The following is a 16,811-nucleotide window of genomic DNA, read 5'->3' as shown; positions in this document are numbered from 1 at the left end:
TGCTTGATTTCCTATATTCCTTGTCGTTCCTCTCTAAGCGTGGGCTGCTCAGCAGAGGCTGGGCTGTATCTCTTGCTACACGTTCTAGATTCCTTGCTATTCCCCTCTAATCGCCGGCTGCCCAACAGAAGCCCTCCGTTCCCGCTTTCTCATCCCCCCTTCTCCCCAATCTCTGGCGTCAAGACGACAGCACAAAGCAGACTCCCGTCCCGCCGATCAACCAGGCACCCCGGCACCCCCCCGCCAGCCCTAGCTAAGGCACCTTGGCCACCTTGGCCCCGTTCAGCAGGTAGTACACGGGCAGGAAGAGCACGGCGCCCGCCACGCACAGCAGCGTGCTCAGCAGCTGCCACAGGCGCCAGAGGCGGGCCCCCAGCCCGGGCAGCAGGAACTGCGCGCAGTCGCCCAGCTGGTAGTAGTCCTCCTGCGCGGCGACGTAGTAGCGGGCTCGCGCGCCTCGGTCAGGCCGGCGCGGGAGACGGTCTCGGCGGCGGGCCACGCGGTGCGCTGCTGGAGGCGCAGCACGGTGACGAGGCGCACCCGCGCGGCGTACAGGGGCACGAAGAAGACGCGGAAGGTCTGGTGGATGTTGACGTACAGGAGGGAGGAGCGCTGGTCAAACACTTTTGGGCCGCGGAGGGTGAGCGGGTGAGCGGGGCGCAAAGACAAAGCAGGGAGGGCAGGGCGGCGGGGGACAACAACAACAACAACGACAACAACAACAACAACAACAACAACAACCTACCGGCCGAGTCGACGGCAATGTCGATGCTGGGGCTGAGGGTGCGGTACCAGCGGTAGATGCAGAGCAGCAGCCACCGCGAGTTGAGGCGCGGGGCAAAGGGGATGGCGCCGGCGTGGAAGGCCGGGACGTGGCAGAAGGGGTGGGTGAAGGACACGTCCGGGAGGAAGTACTGGGCGAGGGTGTCGCGCTGCTGCTGGGGGGAGCCGGTGGAGAGGGCCGCGATGACGGAGGGGATCTCGCGCACTGCCGGGGTCAGCCGGGGTCAGCCGGGGTCAGCCGGGGTCGGCCGGGGTCGGCCAGGGTCAGCCGGAGGGGGGCAGCCAAGAGGGCGGGGGCGGCGGGCGGCACGGCGCGTACCTGGGTGTTCCATTGGTCTTTGCGGTCTTGCTGCTGCTGCTGCTGCTGCTGCTTGCTTTGCTCTACGGGATGAAATGTCGGCCGGGCGGGTGATTGAAGCACGGCGGGTTGTCGAACAGTTGAAAGCGTCCATGACGCGGGACGGCTGGGGCTTGCTGGCATGTGAAGGGCGTGACGGGCTGGTGACGTCACCGGCCCCGCGGCCCGACCGCCGTCAACGTGTCCCCGTCCGTCGACTTATGTATAACCCGCCGCGATTTCCAGACCGGGAATCGGAAAGCAGAATCAGAACCGCACCCGCATTCTACCCACATCGAGCATGCCGTCCGCCGCCAGCCCGCTCCTCCACCCGCTCCTCTTCGCCTACCAGCTCGCCCAGCGGCTCGTCCGCCTGGCCCTGGCGCCCGCGCCGCCCCGCCGGCGCCTTTGACTTCTTCACCTACCTCGAGCTGGTGTGGTGGTTTGTGTTTTGCGTCGCCGTCAACCCTTTTCGCTGGAAGTGGGCCGTCTTTGTCTTTTTCGGCCTCGGCGTCGACCTGCCCAAGGCTGTTGCCCAGAGGGAGAGGGGCCTGTTGAACGGGCACCGCGGGTATGCGAACCGGGATGCCGGGTCTAGCTTGTAGGATGTAAGCTGTGGCTTCCGTCTTTGGGCCCTGGCTTCCGGCTTCTGGCTGCTGCTTCTGGTTTCTGGCTTCCGGCTTCCATCTTCCGGCTTCCATCTTCCGGCTTCCATCTTCCGTCTTCCATCTTCCGGCTTCCATCTTCCGTCTTCCATCTTCCGGCTTCCATCTTCCGCTCCCAAGAGCTGCCCCAGAGTCCCGCGCCTGCCCTCCGGCGCAACTGCCAGAATCGTCCGTCTTTCCCAACAGCAACTTTCCCACAAAACCACAGGCAGATCCTACATAAGATGCACCGGCCCGGCTTCATCATCTTGGTGTTGCAAGGGGTACCGGAGCAGCCTGCACCGAGGGTCAAGGGGTGAAAGAGCATCAAGTCGGCCTTTGTGTCGTTGGCAGCCCCCATCCACATATCGCGGGAAAACACAAGAGGGGGGAAATGAAGGGAAAAGAAAGAAGAAAAAAAAAAGAGTCAACAAGTCGTCTCAAGCAGACATACGAACAAGTCTCACGCGTCTTCTCAGGAATCAAATGAATCGTGAATCCAGCGGCAAACGCACCCTCACCGCGTCGGCTTTCCTTGCTACATAACGCCCTGCCCTGGCTTGTTCCCTGTTCATCAGACATCGACATTTTGCACTTCAAAACAAATCAACACTCACGTGGCGGGCAAATGTTAACAAGTCTCACTTTCTTCTCTCTCCATCGAGCTATGTCGAAATCACCACACACAGTGGCGAGTCTTTACTCGCTTTAGCCACGCCAGCTGCAAAACCCTCCACACTTTCATCACCCACTGTGCTCGCCCACTGGGGGAAACCTGGGAAAAAAAAAAAAAAAAAAAAAAAAAAAAAAAAAAAAAGGAAAAGAAAAAAAAAGAGAAGCAAAATCAAAAGACAGTCAAATTGTGCCCATGTTCCGTGCCCCATGCCCTGTGCCCTGTGCCCTGTGCCCCCCTCTCCCAGGACATCTGTTCTGCGTATAGTTATGTACATATGCTCATTCCATGTTCAATGCATCAAAAGTCGCCATCACAAACATCGTCGTAGTTAGCGTTATAGTAGACATGGAATCGCAAGAAGCGGCCGGCTCTGTCGCGCCAGTCTCTATGCTCAGTGTAGAAACTTCGTATATGGTCTTGGTCGGTGCCGGCAGACTAGCCAGGCCGTCCCACCTGCTTGTCGTCGTTTGCTGCGTGGGAGGACCGTCTTGAATAGGCCCAGGTCCCGTCCCTTCCAAAGGTGGCTGGCCCTCGCCATCATTCTATGATTCAAAGGCGGCAATCGCGGCGCAAAAGTTGTTGCGATTGTCAGCATCCTTGGCGGTTGCCTGGCCATTCAGAGTCACCATGGTGATACTAGACTTGGTGCTAATGCCAAACATTTCCACCTTGGAGTTCTCAATCGACACCATGTTGTCCTGGCAGTTGTTGGCGCTGACGCAGTCCTGTCCGTAGTTATCGTAGAAGCTGTACAAGCCACCGCCGTAAACGAAAACGTTGCTCGAGTTCTGGACGCGAAGGCCCCAGGTGCGCGCGCACTTAGCACCGCTGCAGTGGGAGAAGTCGGGGTCCGAGTACCTGCTGTTGACCGTAAAGGGAACACGCGCGTCGGGGTTGCCTTGCATGTAGGCCGTCTCCGTCTGGATCAGCGCCATGTAGACGTTGTAGGCATTGGTGAGCTGATAGTTGTACAGCTGGCTGTGCTCAGACGAGGTGCCCCAGAACCAAGCACCCTTGGAGCTCTCAATCAGGACACCGCGGCCATTGTAGATGTTGATCTGGTTGTGGTCGCCGAGATCGAGCTCGTGGTCCGCAACCCAGAACCACGTGTTCTCAAAGTAGGCGCTGGCGGAGCAGGTGACGTGCACCAGCATGAAGGCACCGATGCACTGAGGGTCGGGTCGGGTCTGGACATTGGGAGTCTTGCTGCACTTGTCCGACTGGAGCTGGGTTCCCGCAGAGCCGCCAATACGAAAGTGGACATCCCACAAGGCAGCCGACCCCTGCGACTGACCAGCCACATTAAACTCCATGAGGATGGCGCCGGGTTGGGGACCTTGCGTCTCAAACATGAGGTCCTGAATCTCAACGTTGCCGACATCACCCTTCCGGCCAACCTGGAACACGGGCTTGGGTTTTGACATGTCCTTGAAGTTGGAGTTGCCGCCAGCAAGGATGAGAGGCCAGATCTCGCCAACAATCTTGACATTCTTCGGGACTCTGACGGTGTCGGTGACGACGTAGGCGCCGTGGTCAAAGTAGACGACCTGGTTGGGACCAACGTTGTTGAACACCGCCTGAATGGCCGCGGTGTCGTCCGTCTTTCCGTCACCCTTGGCGCCCTTGGACTTGACAGATACAAAGCTGGAAGCGGCAACGTCATTGTACTGGGGCTTGCTTCGGGTGACGATTCTGCCAGTGCTGTCAGTAAGAGCAGCCGGCTTGGGGACGGATCTTCGAGGTCCCTGCCCAGCCTGGCCAGTAGCACCGGTATAGGATCGACCCTGAGCCCAGGAGCTGATTAGGGCATTTCCGGCAAGAATGGTCGCCTTGTTGTCGTTGTTTTGAATAGCGACGGGGACGTTGCGGGTCATATCCACGTTGTCCAAGACAAGAGTTCCGTTGGTGCCAGACTGCTGGGGATCGTAAACGGTGGTGATGCCGACGGGGGTGTTGGAGATGGTACTGTCGGCCAGGACAATGGACCCGACTGTTTGGACGTTGCCTCCGTTCGCCATGTTGATGCCCGTACCGCAGTTGTTGATGGAGACTCCGTGAAAGGTCCAGACCCAGTTCCAGTTCATGTAAATGGCAGTGTTGCAGTTGTTAAACTTGAGGTTGCGAGTGGTGAACTGCTGGTTGCCCAGAAAGGCACCTAGGGCGCCGCCATTGAACACCAGATCCGACATGAAACCGCCAGAGCCATTCTCCATGAAGAGGCCTTGCTGCTTGTTGTCGGACGACCTGTCCTGAATCATATTGAATTCAATGTTCTGCAACGACGTGGCTTGAGCGACCTGCCAATGGATACCCGTGCCGGTGGACTTGGGCAGGCCAGTGAGATCAATCTTGAAGTTGCGCACTTGGCGAAAAAAGTTGTTTTGATTCGTGTACCAGTTGTTGCCCGTGTTGTCATAAGGGTCGGAATCAATGACGGCGATGCCAGCAAAGTTGGCTGCGGCCTTGAGAGTAGGCACGCTGACGGCGTCGCCGACGAGCTGAGTGTAGTAGTACTGGATGATGGGCTTGGAGACGACATATGTACCGGGAGGGAAGTAGACCAGAGCGGGTGTGGTGGTGGACGAATCGCAACCCTGGCCGCATCGCTGACCATCTGTGATGGCATTGTTGATGGCGACGGTGTCGTCGGTACTTCCGTCTCCCTTGGCCCCGTAATCCTTCACGTTGCGGTAAACCTTGTAGTCGGCGGCTCCAAAAGCAGATTTGCCCTGGCGTGGGATATTGGCCAACCACCAGGTAGAGCTGCCAGCAGCCATGGAGGTGCCAGCCTGTGGCGCAGGCTCAGGCGAGGGAGCTGCCAAAGCAGGCAAGGAAAGGAGACGTAACGCTAGAAGCGACGCCGTGACGACGGTAGACAGCCCCATCGAGAGGAACAAGAAGTGAGTCGAGCTTGATGACCTAGAGGGTTTGCTCGGAAAATGATCGGTCGAGGGAGATATCTGTGGTACAATAGACAAGCTTATGGTTAGCCAACATTTTATTTTTTGAGCATCGGGTCAAGCAAACACGGTCAGGGCAGTGTTGTCAGGCACAGGTGAGCCATGCGATTACGCGTCTCCAATCTGATTCACTGAGGCATAACAATGCTGAGAATGTTCTGAATGCAGAGGGAACGGGTTAGGGGGCAACCAGCAATACCTCTCACAAAGTCAAACAGACGGCAGGTCCAGAGGTAGAAGTCAAAGACTGCCTCTTCAAAAGTTGTCAGAATTGGATGTCGAGGATTTGATAAATCATGAACGGGATGGCTTCTTATAAGTCTGCAGATGACAAGCGAAGGATTGCGAAGACTCCGGGAAAGGAAAAAAAAACTTGCTTGGAAATGGTCTTGAGCCGGGACATTCGACACTGGCCGATACTAATTCGAGGAGTGGTGGTTGACACCGTCAGTGCGACCAGGAGCATGTACCGCCCAATTGTGTGCCGCAGCACTTGCACGGGACGTGAGGACATGACAAGGGAAAATCCATCTCAAGATCAACGTCACGCAGCCGACTTTCCAAGAACAACATCTTGGAAGCAAAGGGCAAAAAAACCTTGGGAAGAGGGGGAGGGGTGGCTGGGGGGGGGGTGGTTGCAGTCCCGTCTTCACCCAAGTTGAGGTTGAATTCAAGAGGACACCCACTGTGAGGGTGTGTACTGTGCACCACTGCACTTGGGCATAGCGGTGGGTCGAGGAGTGAATGGAGCAAATGCAGGGGGGTCAGATGAGATGCACCAAACGCGGAATAATTCTCCTGCCACGTCCCCAAAGATGGGTTGCAATGTACGGAGTAATGCGGCAGTCACTCGCTGCTCGCTGGCAAGGGGGGAATCAGCAAAAAGTGATGTGCACCCTGTCACGGCACTGCCAGACGGATGTGTGATGATGAATGATGATGGTTTTGTCGTGGCTGTCACCCCAGCTCGTGTTCGTCGTCGACCTTGAGACAAGATTGCCAGCTCAGGCCAACTTGGACGACGGGTAAATGCAGCAAAAAGTGCTAGGGCTGAGTTGTGTTTTGTGCCACCGCAAGCGATGATATCGCGTGGACGCGCCCAACACACGGAAGTGCAGGCCAAGACAGAGAAAGAGCCTGTCCACTTGGGCTTGCTCGAAATCGTGGGCAAAAGGTCTGGTTGCGTACGGTGTAGGAGACGTACCGAATGGACGGGAAATTCGACCGGCCGTGGAAGTTTTTTTTTTTTTTTTCGGACGCACAATGGACAAAGGTTGCCGACGAGTAAAAGAGAGCGTATGCAGTTGGAGAAGGAAAGGGAAACAAGTCCGAATCAATCCAAAGGAGAGTATGGTTGGTAAGGGAGGGGAGAAGAAAGAAGACGGGAGAAGCACGGTTTCACGTAGAAAAAAAAAAAAACTCGCAGACGCGGGTGAATCGGGAGGGACAGAAGGAGACGGAATAAATATCACTGGAGGAAGGAATGAAGGGGACGATTTTTCGTGGTAAACACCGCCCAAGAGGCACGAACCAGGAGATTGGCCTGGTCTCGGACTCTTCGCTCAACAGACCCTTGTTCAGCCCAGTGGACGTGTCGGTAGTGGCACCTCGAGGCGCTAGCTGCCACTTTGGCCCTTGCGACCCGCACTGGCGGGCGGGCAAGTGGGTCCAGCAAGACAAAAAGGTTCGTGGCAATGGCATTCCCCAATATTACAGTACATTACAGCACGAGGGGTTCGAATACCAGCAGAGTCCATTCGCTCATTTCACTTGGGTTCCTAGGTATGATGTGTTTCTCGAAAGAAAGGCAAACGAGGCTACGTACCTCCATGGTGGTGGGTGTTTGATGATGCACGCGACACCGGCCGGTGGGCTCGGCATCCCCAGCAGCTCCTGAAGAAGCTGTCGCACCATACAGTATCAATGGCACTACCCAACGCTCCACTAGAGCTATTCCACTCATTTGTATGATGCGTAGCAAAGGCCACGTAAGACTTGTGCGTAACTCTTTGCTAGATAGGCCTTGGCTCAGCTCTCCTTTATTTCATGTGCACTATTACATAGGTATGCTATAGAGCACTATATATATGGGCACAATTTGCCCTTTCGTAGAGAGTAATCAAGGACTGTTATGCACCTTCGCTAGTGAGCCCCGCACACCGCGATACAAGCGCTGGTGCTTGGTGGTTAGCCGCCGTCAAACCCTGTGGGGGTCGTTCCTGACAGTTCTGGTTCTGGCTGCTGCCGCGCTGGCCCTTGCTGCGTCAGGAACGCGGGGCCACTAATGGCTGCGCTCATGTGGTCCGGGGGGGGGGGTGTTTCAGGCGTGGCCGATGCTGGCCAAAAAGTCAGAGGGCAAGAGTGGTCTTGGTCTGCTTCTCTCAATGCTACAGAGCTCAAAGGCTGGCGAGCCTGCAAATGGTCGCGACTCTTTTCTCGCGTTGGATTCTGCGAAGCGCTTTGAGGGGGTGTCGAGAGCACCAGCGGAGAGGAGACTGTGCGTGATTGGCCAGATGTTCCCAAGTCTTGCGCGCAAGGCACGCCGCACGCATCAGACACGACAGGCACGACAGGAATGGAAGGCGCCTCCCGCTTGGCCCTTGCGCCGAGTATTTAGCGCCTTCCTTCCTGTTGGTTGCTGCGCGCAACTTTTCCAATGGCGAACAAAGAAAGAACTGGTCCGCGTTCCAGCTGAAATTTGTGGCGCGTGATCGACGACGCGATATTCGTAGTCGGTGTTTCTCGTCGATAAACCTGGTTGGTCTGTTCCTTTCGAGTTTCATGCTCTAGTTGCTTAGCTTGGATTGGCCAGAAAGGCGTGTTCAGGTCAAGTGTCAACGCGTAGAATTGTGGCCATCACTGGGGAACCTCGACATCATGGGCCCCTCAAGCTGTTCCAAGCTTGTAGAGGTAGACGGCCCAGATCGGGTTTCTCGGTCAGTTAAGCATGGCCAACCATACTAAATGGTGTAGCGCTCAGCGTCTGAGACGAGAGCAGTTGTGTATCCGACCCCAGCGCAGCGCAAGGGGACGAGACAAGCCCAGCCCAGCCCAGCCCAGCATTTTGCGGAAAGGTTACAGAAAACCGCTGGTCTGCACAGATGTAGCTCAAGTCGGTCGCGCTGGCAAGGAAGGTACAGAGGCAAGCACGGTAGTACAAAAAAAACCAAACCCACACCGTCGATGCAACAGCACCCGTCGCCAGCTTCCCATGGGGCCAGGCAGCTCAGTCCGATGCTTCCCTTCCCGTCTTGCGGTCTCGTCGGGATGGTTTGTCGGGATGGTCTGTCGGGATGGTCTGTCGGGATGGTCTGTCGGGGCTGGGTAAAGGTATGGATGGCTCTGCACATGACACCCGGGGCAAGGCCCGAGCACGGCTACACAAAGCTCCCCGGACCGTAGATCCTTTGGCGCCGGCAAAACCCAATGGAAGCCTTGCTACGGGCACCGACAAGTCACGCGCCACGACTCACTGCAAGAACTGTTCCACGATGCGGAGGCGTGAGGGGGGGGGGGGGGGGGGACCGCAAACCTGACGGTAAGCCGAGCGGTGGCCCGTCGGGCCGTCGTCCGCCTGGCCACGGGCCAAACTCGGCAGCGTTCCAGAGGCAAAGTCGACTTTTCTTCGGGGGGATCCGATGCTCGGCAAACCATCCGTAAAGGCTCGCTTTTGGCTGGCTGAAAAAGAGTTAAAGGCTCGGACAACTGTCCACTGTACTACGGTGAGGAGGAATCTGGTTACGTACTTCTGTGTTCGTGCAGAAGCACAAAAGGGGGGGTTGCGCAAGTGTGGCATCCTGCCGCCACAGCGCCACGCCGCCACCTTTGGCCTGTTTGGGACTAGCGGGGCACACAGACCCAGGGGTAGGTTTTCATTAGGCAACGCAAAAACTCCAATTCGTCTGGTGCTTGAAGGTGTTGAAGGTGTCGACGGCAGCGCGCCTGGCTGTGATCAACAAGTCAGTGTAGAGTGTGGCTCACACCCTCAAGCACCAACTCTGCCAATGATGCCGCCAATGATGCCGCCAATGATGCTTCTGGCTGCTGCTGCTGCTGCTGCTGCTGGTGGTCAATTCCGCTTCTTGTTGGGTTTTCCCCTGGCGACCGCTCTCGACCCCACTCGGTGTCATGAAAATGAAGCTGACGTGTAGCAGCTAGACAGGTAGAGGCTGGCTCCTTGCTCGATGGACCTTTTTTCTATCCGAACCTCTGGTCCTGCGCCACCTGATGGCTGGCTGCATCTTCATCTGCATATAGCATCCCATAATGACCGTCTAATCACCATCTACGGAGTAACATCTACGGAGTACCATCTGCCGGATCCACAGCGTGGCCCTCTTGTCGAGATGCCTGGCAATTGTTGCGGAGACCTGGAGACCCAGCCGGGATGCTGCCCACACGCGCTGACCATGCGCTCTTAATCTGGAACCCGACCTGCCACCAGGGGTAGGGTGCTTTATCCGAGCATCATGATGCATGGCCATGGCCGTCGCCATCCCGCCAGGGTCTTGCCAGTCACGCCAACATGACGACCCGTCTGCGTCGGCTCGTCTGCGTCGGCTGGTATGCCTGCTCTCCGGACCACGGCTTGCTCCAGCATACGGCACGGGCGCAAGGACGGGCAAGCTGCCCCGAAGCAAAAGCCGCCTACATACATCGGCTGCCCATCGGCGCCCAGTGTTCCCCGAGGAGAAACCACAACCACAGCCAGAACCAGGACCAGCGCTCCAGAGACCCCGTCTTGGGCCCCTCCCCCCCCCCCCCCCCCCCCCCCCCCCCCCCCGACCACGAAGTAGCGGGCACCCACCCCCATCCCCATCGCCAGCGCGTGGCTGTTGCCCAGTCGTCATGTCCCCGGGCGGTTTGCACGACGTCCCCCAAGTCAGGGAGGCCGTGGAACAGCAAAGGAAGCAGGAGCGGAAGCTGGGCCACCTCTTTCGGCGCGTCAACCTGATGCGTTCTAGCTTGCATGGGCGGCAGGGGCGCGTGGGATACCTGAAGATGCCAGGCCCAAAGGGGAGACTACATATCAACCGACCTGTGCCCCCCCCTTGTCATTCGACCCCCCCATAATAACTTAACTGACCTGACCAATACTCTTTCCTAATATAGAGATACGCTAATAAAGAGTAGTAGATCCGTTAATCTACAGTAGCCACTAGACTATAAGTATCTTTATATATATTTTTCTATAGAAAGTGACTTCTACTATATTTTTATTTAGTATCCCTACATAAGAACCTAGTATTAGAAGAAAATCAAGTACCTTTATATAGACTTTTCTATAGAAAGCGACTTCCTTTCTTTTTATTAGGTATATACCTCTTAGGTACTTAGGTACTATAGTAGAAAGAAGTACCTTTATATATATTTTTCTACATAAAGTGACTTTTAGAACCTCTACTAAGTACCTAGGTACCTACCTACCTTAGGTACCTAGGTACCTAGGTTCTAGAAATAGAAAGAGAGGTACCCTTATATATATATTTCTATATAAAGTGACTTCTTTAACTTCTCTTACTAGATACCCCTACCTAAGAACTTAGTAAAAATAGTAGAGAAAGTACTTTCCTATATTATTTTCTATATAAACAGACTTCATGAATATCTTTTATTAGGTACCCTTACGTAAGAACCTAATAAAACAGCAGAGAAAGTACTTCTCCTTATATTTTCTAAAGAAAGTGACTTCTTTAATCTCATTTACTAGGTACCCCTACCTAAGAACCTAGTAAAATATCCGAGAAAGTACTTCTCTATATAGTTTTCTATATAAAGTGACCTGACCCACTATTCCCTAATAAACCAATTATATTAAGAGTATAGCCCACAGCAATGGTTAGGTCAGTTAAGTTATTATGGGGGGGTCGGATGACAAGGGGGGGACACAGGTCGGTTGACCTGTACCCTCGGTCGATTCGCGCCAGCGTGACTTTTGGCTCGCTCCACTCCGCTTTGCGGCGTTCAAATGGAATGCATGCCTCTAGCCATTGGAGGGGCCTGGGGTCTGCTCGCACCAGTGGCCCCCAAGCTGCGATGGCACGCGCTGGCTCCCTGTCGGCTTGGCTTCGCCATTGATCCTCTGACGGTTGACCCGTCATGGGTTACTGTTGACTGCCCAATGGAGCAGGCGGGGGGGGGGCCTCTGTGATGCCAGGATGCCACATGCGTTTTGAAGCCTCCCTGACAGGTTCCAACTGGGAAACATTGAGCCTACCCAAGGTACCTATGTATGTAGCAGGACGTCGTGGGGAGCTTCAGCGCCAGCTTCAGCGCCAGCTTCAGCACCAGCTTCAGCGCCAGCTTCAGCGCCAGCCTCAGCACCAGCTGCCTGACCAGCATCTGCCAGCACAGCAAGCCCCGTGCCCAGCCCCAAGTCATCAACGACGGCTGCTCGACACCCACCCCCCCCCCAGCTCAGCAAGGCGGCACGTGACCAGGGAACTGTTTTCACCACCAGACATCACCATCCCATCCCATCCCGCCCACATGCCATTGCCAATGCAACCCCCCCCCCCCCGCTGCCGCTCCATCATGTGCCCCCCCGGGGGCGCCATCAGCAACCTCTATTGTCCCAATCTCGCAACCTTGCCACGCCTTACACGCCGCAGCTTCGTTCCGTGGCACAGGCGGTGGCAAAGACGCTCGCTCGGCCCTTGTTTTGGCAGCTGCTCCGGAGTGAACCACGTGCTGGCGCGCCGTTTCGGCGCATCCGGGTTCCCCATGGTCGCGACGAAGCGAAGCGGAGCGGCCACACCGTGCGCTGGCTCGCCTGCTGTGAATTAATTAAATTAATTGTGCTGCCGTGTCGGGTCTCGGTCAGGCTGGCCAAGGTCAATCGTTCTTGTATTGGCCTTGCCGCGAGTCGGTCCGAACCGTTGTATTCTATCGTCAATCTACCATGCAAAACCCGTGTCCCTGTCGAACCAAAAAAAAAAGAAAAAAAAAAAACAAAAGGCGAAGTTCAAAAAATCTCAACCCTGCGAGATTACCAAAGGAAAAACAGATACTATGTATGCACCAGTGGATGAACCCGACATGCCCGACACATTGCCCAAGAGTTGCGAGACGGTTTGTCGACTCGAGGCAATACATACCTTGGACGAAAAAGAAAAAAAAAAAAAAAAAGAAAAAAAAAAAGAAAAAAAAAAAACACACACACACACAACATCTTGAGCCCGGCACGGCTCGCTTCTGAACGCCCGTTTCGGCGCCTGAGACGCCGTTCTTCGCCTAGCAGAAACCCCATGCCATGTCTAGACTCCGCCTCTTGATTCCGTGCGGTAAGAAAGCGCGCCGCCCAGTTCGTTGCCCCGTCTGGACGGCCGTGTTGCCATCAACAAGCTTGAGCCGCGCTGCCTGTGCGCACGACCTTCTCCTGACCGTGGCCTTGGGAGCCTTCGGGCCAGCTGCTCAGCAACCCTCTTGGCTTTCCAAACGCTCGACACCGTCCACGTCGGCGCCAAAGTCCATGATGAGGATCTTGGGATCCTGTCCGGTGCTCACGATGCGTCGGTAGTCGCTCTTGGCACTCAGAACCCAGCTGGAGTGCCATCCCGGAAAGTCGAGCAGTTGATGGCCCGTCTCCATGTCCCAAACCTTGATGTCGCTGTCGTAGCTGCCGCTGACGAGCCGGCCGTTGACGCTGTCAATGTGCAAGCTGCGCACCAGGTTGTCGTGCGCCTTCATCTCGCGCACGCACTCGCCAGTGTTGGCGTCCCAGATGCGAATCACCTTGTCGTTGCCGGCAGAGGCCACGAACCTGCCGTCCTCGGAGAACTGGGAGCAAGCAAGACCTTTGGTGTGCCCGACAAACTCGCGAATGTTCTTGCCCGTGTCAATGTTCCAAAGCTTTACCTTGAAGTCTCCCGAGCACGACACAATGGTGTTGCCGCGCATCTGCACCGCGTTGACGGGGCCGGTGTGGCCGCGGAGCTGTCGAAGCAGGGTGCCCGTTTCCCGATCCCACACACAAATGCTAATGTCTTTGCTGCACGTCACAATGTGCTTCTTGTCAAAGGCGAGATCCAGCACAGCAGCAGTGTGATGTCGCAGCCGCCGAATCGGTTTGTACCCAGCCTTGACGTCATACACAATGCACGTGGAGTCGGACGATCCCGTGACAAGAATCTCGTCGTCGTACTGCAGGCATAAAATCGACGCTTTGTGGTGTTCAGCAAAGGATGCGGTGCTGGGTATCGACAAGCAAGACTGTTGATTGTCAGAACCTGAGGCGTAGTGAGTCGGGTTTCCGTCTTGGTCCGTCAGCAAGCTGCAAGCGTTGACCACTTCGGGAGGTCCAATCACTAGCCTGCACTCCAACGTGTGCATGTCCCAAATACGGATCGTCTTGTCGCGAGAACCAGACACAATCTTGAATCTGTTTTCAGCACCAACATTAGCCGACACTTCCACGGCGCATATAAAAAAGGAAAAGGGACCCGGGGGGGGGGGGGGGGGGGGGGAGAAGGCCAGGGCTGAGCCAGGGGCATCACATACTCGTCAAACTGCAGGCAATAGATGCTATCCAGGTGCCCATTCAAGTAGATGGGGTGAGCCTTGCCTTCTTTCCAACGACGGTCCAGCTCCAACTTGGCCTTGTAAACCTTCTTCCAATCATTGGAGGGGAGCACGTTTGGAAGGCCCATGCCCGTGTTTGGTTGGACAGCTGTACTCGTGGCATACGTCCCGGTTGTCTCCCTCAAACAAGATTCACGCCAGATGTGTTGGTTCGAGATGGTTTTGCACCATTGGCGGGACACGAGGCTGGCCTTGGCCAAGGCGGCTGCGTCCAGGCAAGCCAGTACGTGAATGGCGAGCTCTGTGGGAAGATTTGCGACGAAATCGATTCGGCTGATGCCAGCGTCTAGGTCCATGACGCTTTTGTCATTTCCGACACCATCTGCATCGGTCGCTGGAATTGTCACGGCTATTCCAATCCCGCTCTCTCCGTCATTTCCGTCGTCGCTAGACGAAGCAGCCAACCAGCGTTGCCTTGCAAAGAACTCGTTTTGCAAGGCTGCGGATGCTTTGGCTGCAGCCCCAGTGTGCTGGGGGATGACTGGGGGCTCATCGCCCATGCCGGGGACCGAAAAATCCCGAGCATGTGCATTGTTCTTGGTATCTACATGGTAGAAAGAGCGGGAATGGCGCATGCCGGGCGCCCGTTGCGACAAGTTCCACAGGTCCTGGGATGTCGAGGGCCGCCCATCATAGGGGCCTCGCTCGTGTATGGCATGAGGTGCGATGAAAGAAGGTCGTCGATGAACGATGCCCTTGAGTGACAGCGACGCCCTGCGCATGATGCCCTTGAGACTTCCCGACGCAAGGTGGTTCCTGGTCCTGTTCTGTGCATGGAAGTGCCCAGGTGCATCGTGGGAGTCGTCAACAGCGTCATCGTCCGTGTGCTGTGACGGGTTGCGAGAACCGTCGCGGGCAAACAGCAAATGCTTGGATTTCTTCCATGGCAGCGACAAGCTGAGGCTTCGCGACCGCGGCCAGTGCCCCGTCAGATGCGAGTTGGAACCGCCTCTTGGGCTGTGTGAATGGTTTGCTGGGTCATAGCTGTCATTGAACGCGAGGCTGTGATGGGCCATGGCCCATTCCATGACAGGAGTCGATTTTTGCGTCATGTTGCCAGCCGAGTCTGTGTTGGTAGTGTATTTGAAAGAGCGAGAGGCGATGTTCGGTCGACTTGGCAGAAATTAATGATGTCGGAGACTCTGGATCGAAGTCATGTTAGCTTCTGTCTCGGTTATGCTGACGAGTCCAAGGTCGGTGACCAAACGACCCGGCTGCGTTTTATCAGGGGCAGTGCAACTGAGCTGAGGGAGAAGGAGTAGTAGGAAATAGTTCGACTCGAGGGCCAAAGGGGTTTTGCACATACCGCTCGCAGAGGGCAGAAGATTAACTAGAAAAGCAAAAAAGCAAAAACGAAAAAAAGAAAAAAAAGAAAGAAAGAAAGAAAAGAGGCTTGGCCGAGTGTCCAGAAGGCGCGCAAGGGCGTAGGGTTGGAAGGGATAGGAAACACTAAATTATGACAAGGAAACTCGTGAATTGGGTCGGCAGATGAGGCTTGGCTAGGGTCTGGTTTGATTACAACATAGGGTAGCGCCGAAGCCGCGTTAGCACCCCCAGAAAAGGAGGCTGCAGTTACCTGCAAAGGGGGGCAGACTTCAAACGGGGGTAAGGAGGGATATCGCGGCGCCAGGGTCGGGTCAGGCCAGGTGTCGTCAAGCCGAAACAGATCGGCGGGCCAGAGAAAGACGCGGCTGAATCGTGAGTATCGTGTGGAATGGCGTGGGTACGGGCCGCGAGATGGTGCTTTTCCGAGAAGCTGGGATCCGTGGAATGCTGCGCTGATGCACAATGCGACTGTTGGGCGAAGAATGCAAAATGAGGAAGATGGATGATGGACAAGGCCTCTTCCGAGCCGTAGACCTTGTTGTCGTCGTCGGGTTGGAGGGAAAACCACGAGGAAAACCACGAGAGACACGAGAGACTCGAGAAACGCGAGAAACGCGGGAGACGCGGGAGACGCGGGAGACGTGAGAGATGAGAGATGCTGCGAAAAGAATGTGGTCGTCGCCTCGGATGCCAAAGAAATGAATGAAACCAACAAGATGACGGAATGAATGCCAAAGCACGAAGAATGCACGCCGCGAACAGAAAGACGAAGGAAATTTGTAAAGGTTCAACAAGGGGGCGGGCGGCGGAAGTCAAAGCGGGCGGGTTGGTCAAGTACTGTGCTGCAGGTTGAGCGAGGGTTTTAGTGTCTGCGCTGCGCTGACTAGCCGTGTACGGAGTAAGCGTCGACTTACTAAGCGTTCCAGGTCCCACGTGAATAACAGTTCTGGTCCGGAATGTGAGGGCCGGCCCCGCCGGAGGACCCAGCTAAGGGACGGAGTACGCGGGGCGGGTACTGATTACTCCGTACCTGGCAGTTGATACATAGAAACTTGAACAAGACTCAAGCGACCCGACACACTTGAAGACGTGATGGGCAGGACAAGCCATGCGATTAGAGAAGCCGATAAATTCGGACACTGCTCATGTCAGCGCGTCACGGGCAATCTAGTCATCACTGTCCATCTGAGCATAGCGGAAGGACCTTGTCGGGAAAAATTGACCCATTGTCGGGTGTCGGAAATCCGGAGGCAATGCGAGCTACCAGCTTCCAGCTACCAGGTATGTCTTGCCGTACGCCACCCGAGCCCACCCTCATTATAGCCGCTCTTTATTTCAACATTGTGTAACGTCAAAGGGCGGCACTTGACAAACAAAAATGAAAAATTTCACTGGGCCAAACCGTGGATTGAACACGGGACCTCTTGCAGTTGAGGTGGCGTTCCCAAAGCAAGAATCATACCACTAGACCATTTGGCCACCATACCGCAATAGAAGTGGTAAAG

General features: G+C 55.7%; 4 protein-coding genes across 4 annotated transcripts; 1 reads left to right on the top strand and 3 right to left on the bottom strand.

Moving 5' to 3' along the window:
• Positions 1-339: 339 nt before the first annotated feature.
• Positions 340-1,115, bottom strand: UV8b_03409 (uncharacterized protein; the record flags this gene model as incomplete). The annotated part of the gene is made up of 3 exons (XM_043140907.1): positions 340-623; positions 746-988; positions 1,103-1,115. The coding sequence occupies 3 exons, from the start codon at positions 1,113-1,115 to the stop codon at positions 340-342; spliced, it is 540 nt and encodes a 179-aa protein (XP_042996841.1).
• Positions 1,116-2,982: 1,867 nt separating this feature from the next.
• On the bottom strand, positions 2,983-5,217 carry UV8b_03408 (uncharacterized protein; the record flags this gene model as incomplete). Its single annotated transcript, XM_043140906.1, has 1 exon — positions 2,983-5,217. One exon carries the CDS (start codon positions 5,215-5,217, stop codon positions 2,983-2,985), a length of 2,235 nt encoding a protein of 744 aa, XP_042996840.1.
• A 3,515-nt stretch (positions 5,218-8,732) lies between these two features.
• On the top strand, positions 8,733-9,551 carry UV8b_03407 (uncharacterized protein; the record flags this gene model as incomplete). The annotated part of the gene is made up of 2 exons (XM_043140905.1): positions 8,733-8,901; positions 9,007-9,551. The coding sequence occupies 2 exons, from the start codon at positions 8,733-8,735 to the stop codon at positions 9,549-9,551; spliced, it is 714 nt and encodes a 237-aa protein (XP_042996839.1).
• A 3,262-nt stretch (positions 9,552-12,813) lies between these two features.
• UV8b_03406 (uncharacterized protein) lies at positions 12,814-15,032 on the bottom strand (the record flags this gene model as incomplete). Its single annotated transcript, XM_043140904.1, has 2 exons — positions 12,814-13,780; positions 13,900-15,032. The coding sequence occupies 2 exons, from the start codon at positions 15,030-15,032 to the stop codon at positions 12,814-12,816; spliced, it is 2,100 nt and encodes a 699-aa protein (XP_042996838.1).
• Between the last annotated feature and the right edge of the window lie 1,779 nt (positions 15,033-16,811).

Source organism: Ustilaginoidea virens, chromosome 3 (genome assembly GCF_000687475.1).
Source record: "Ustilaginoidea virens chromosome 3, complete sequence".
Lineage (NCBI taxonomy): Eukaryota > Fungi > Ascomycota > Sordariomycetes > Hypocreales > Clavicipitaceae > Ustilaginoidea > Ustilaginoidea virens.
This window is presented reverse-complemented; position numbering and strand designations above follow the sequence as displayed.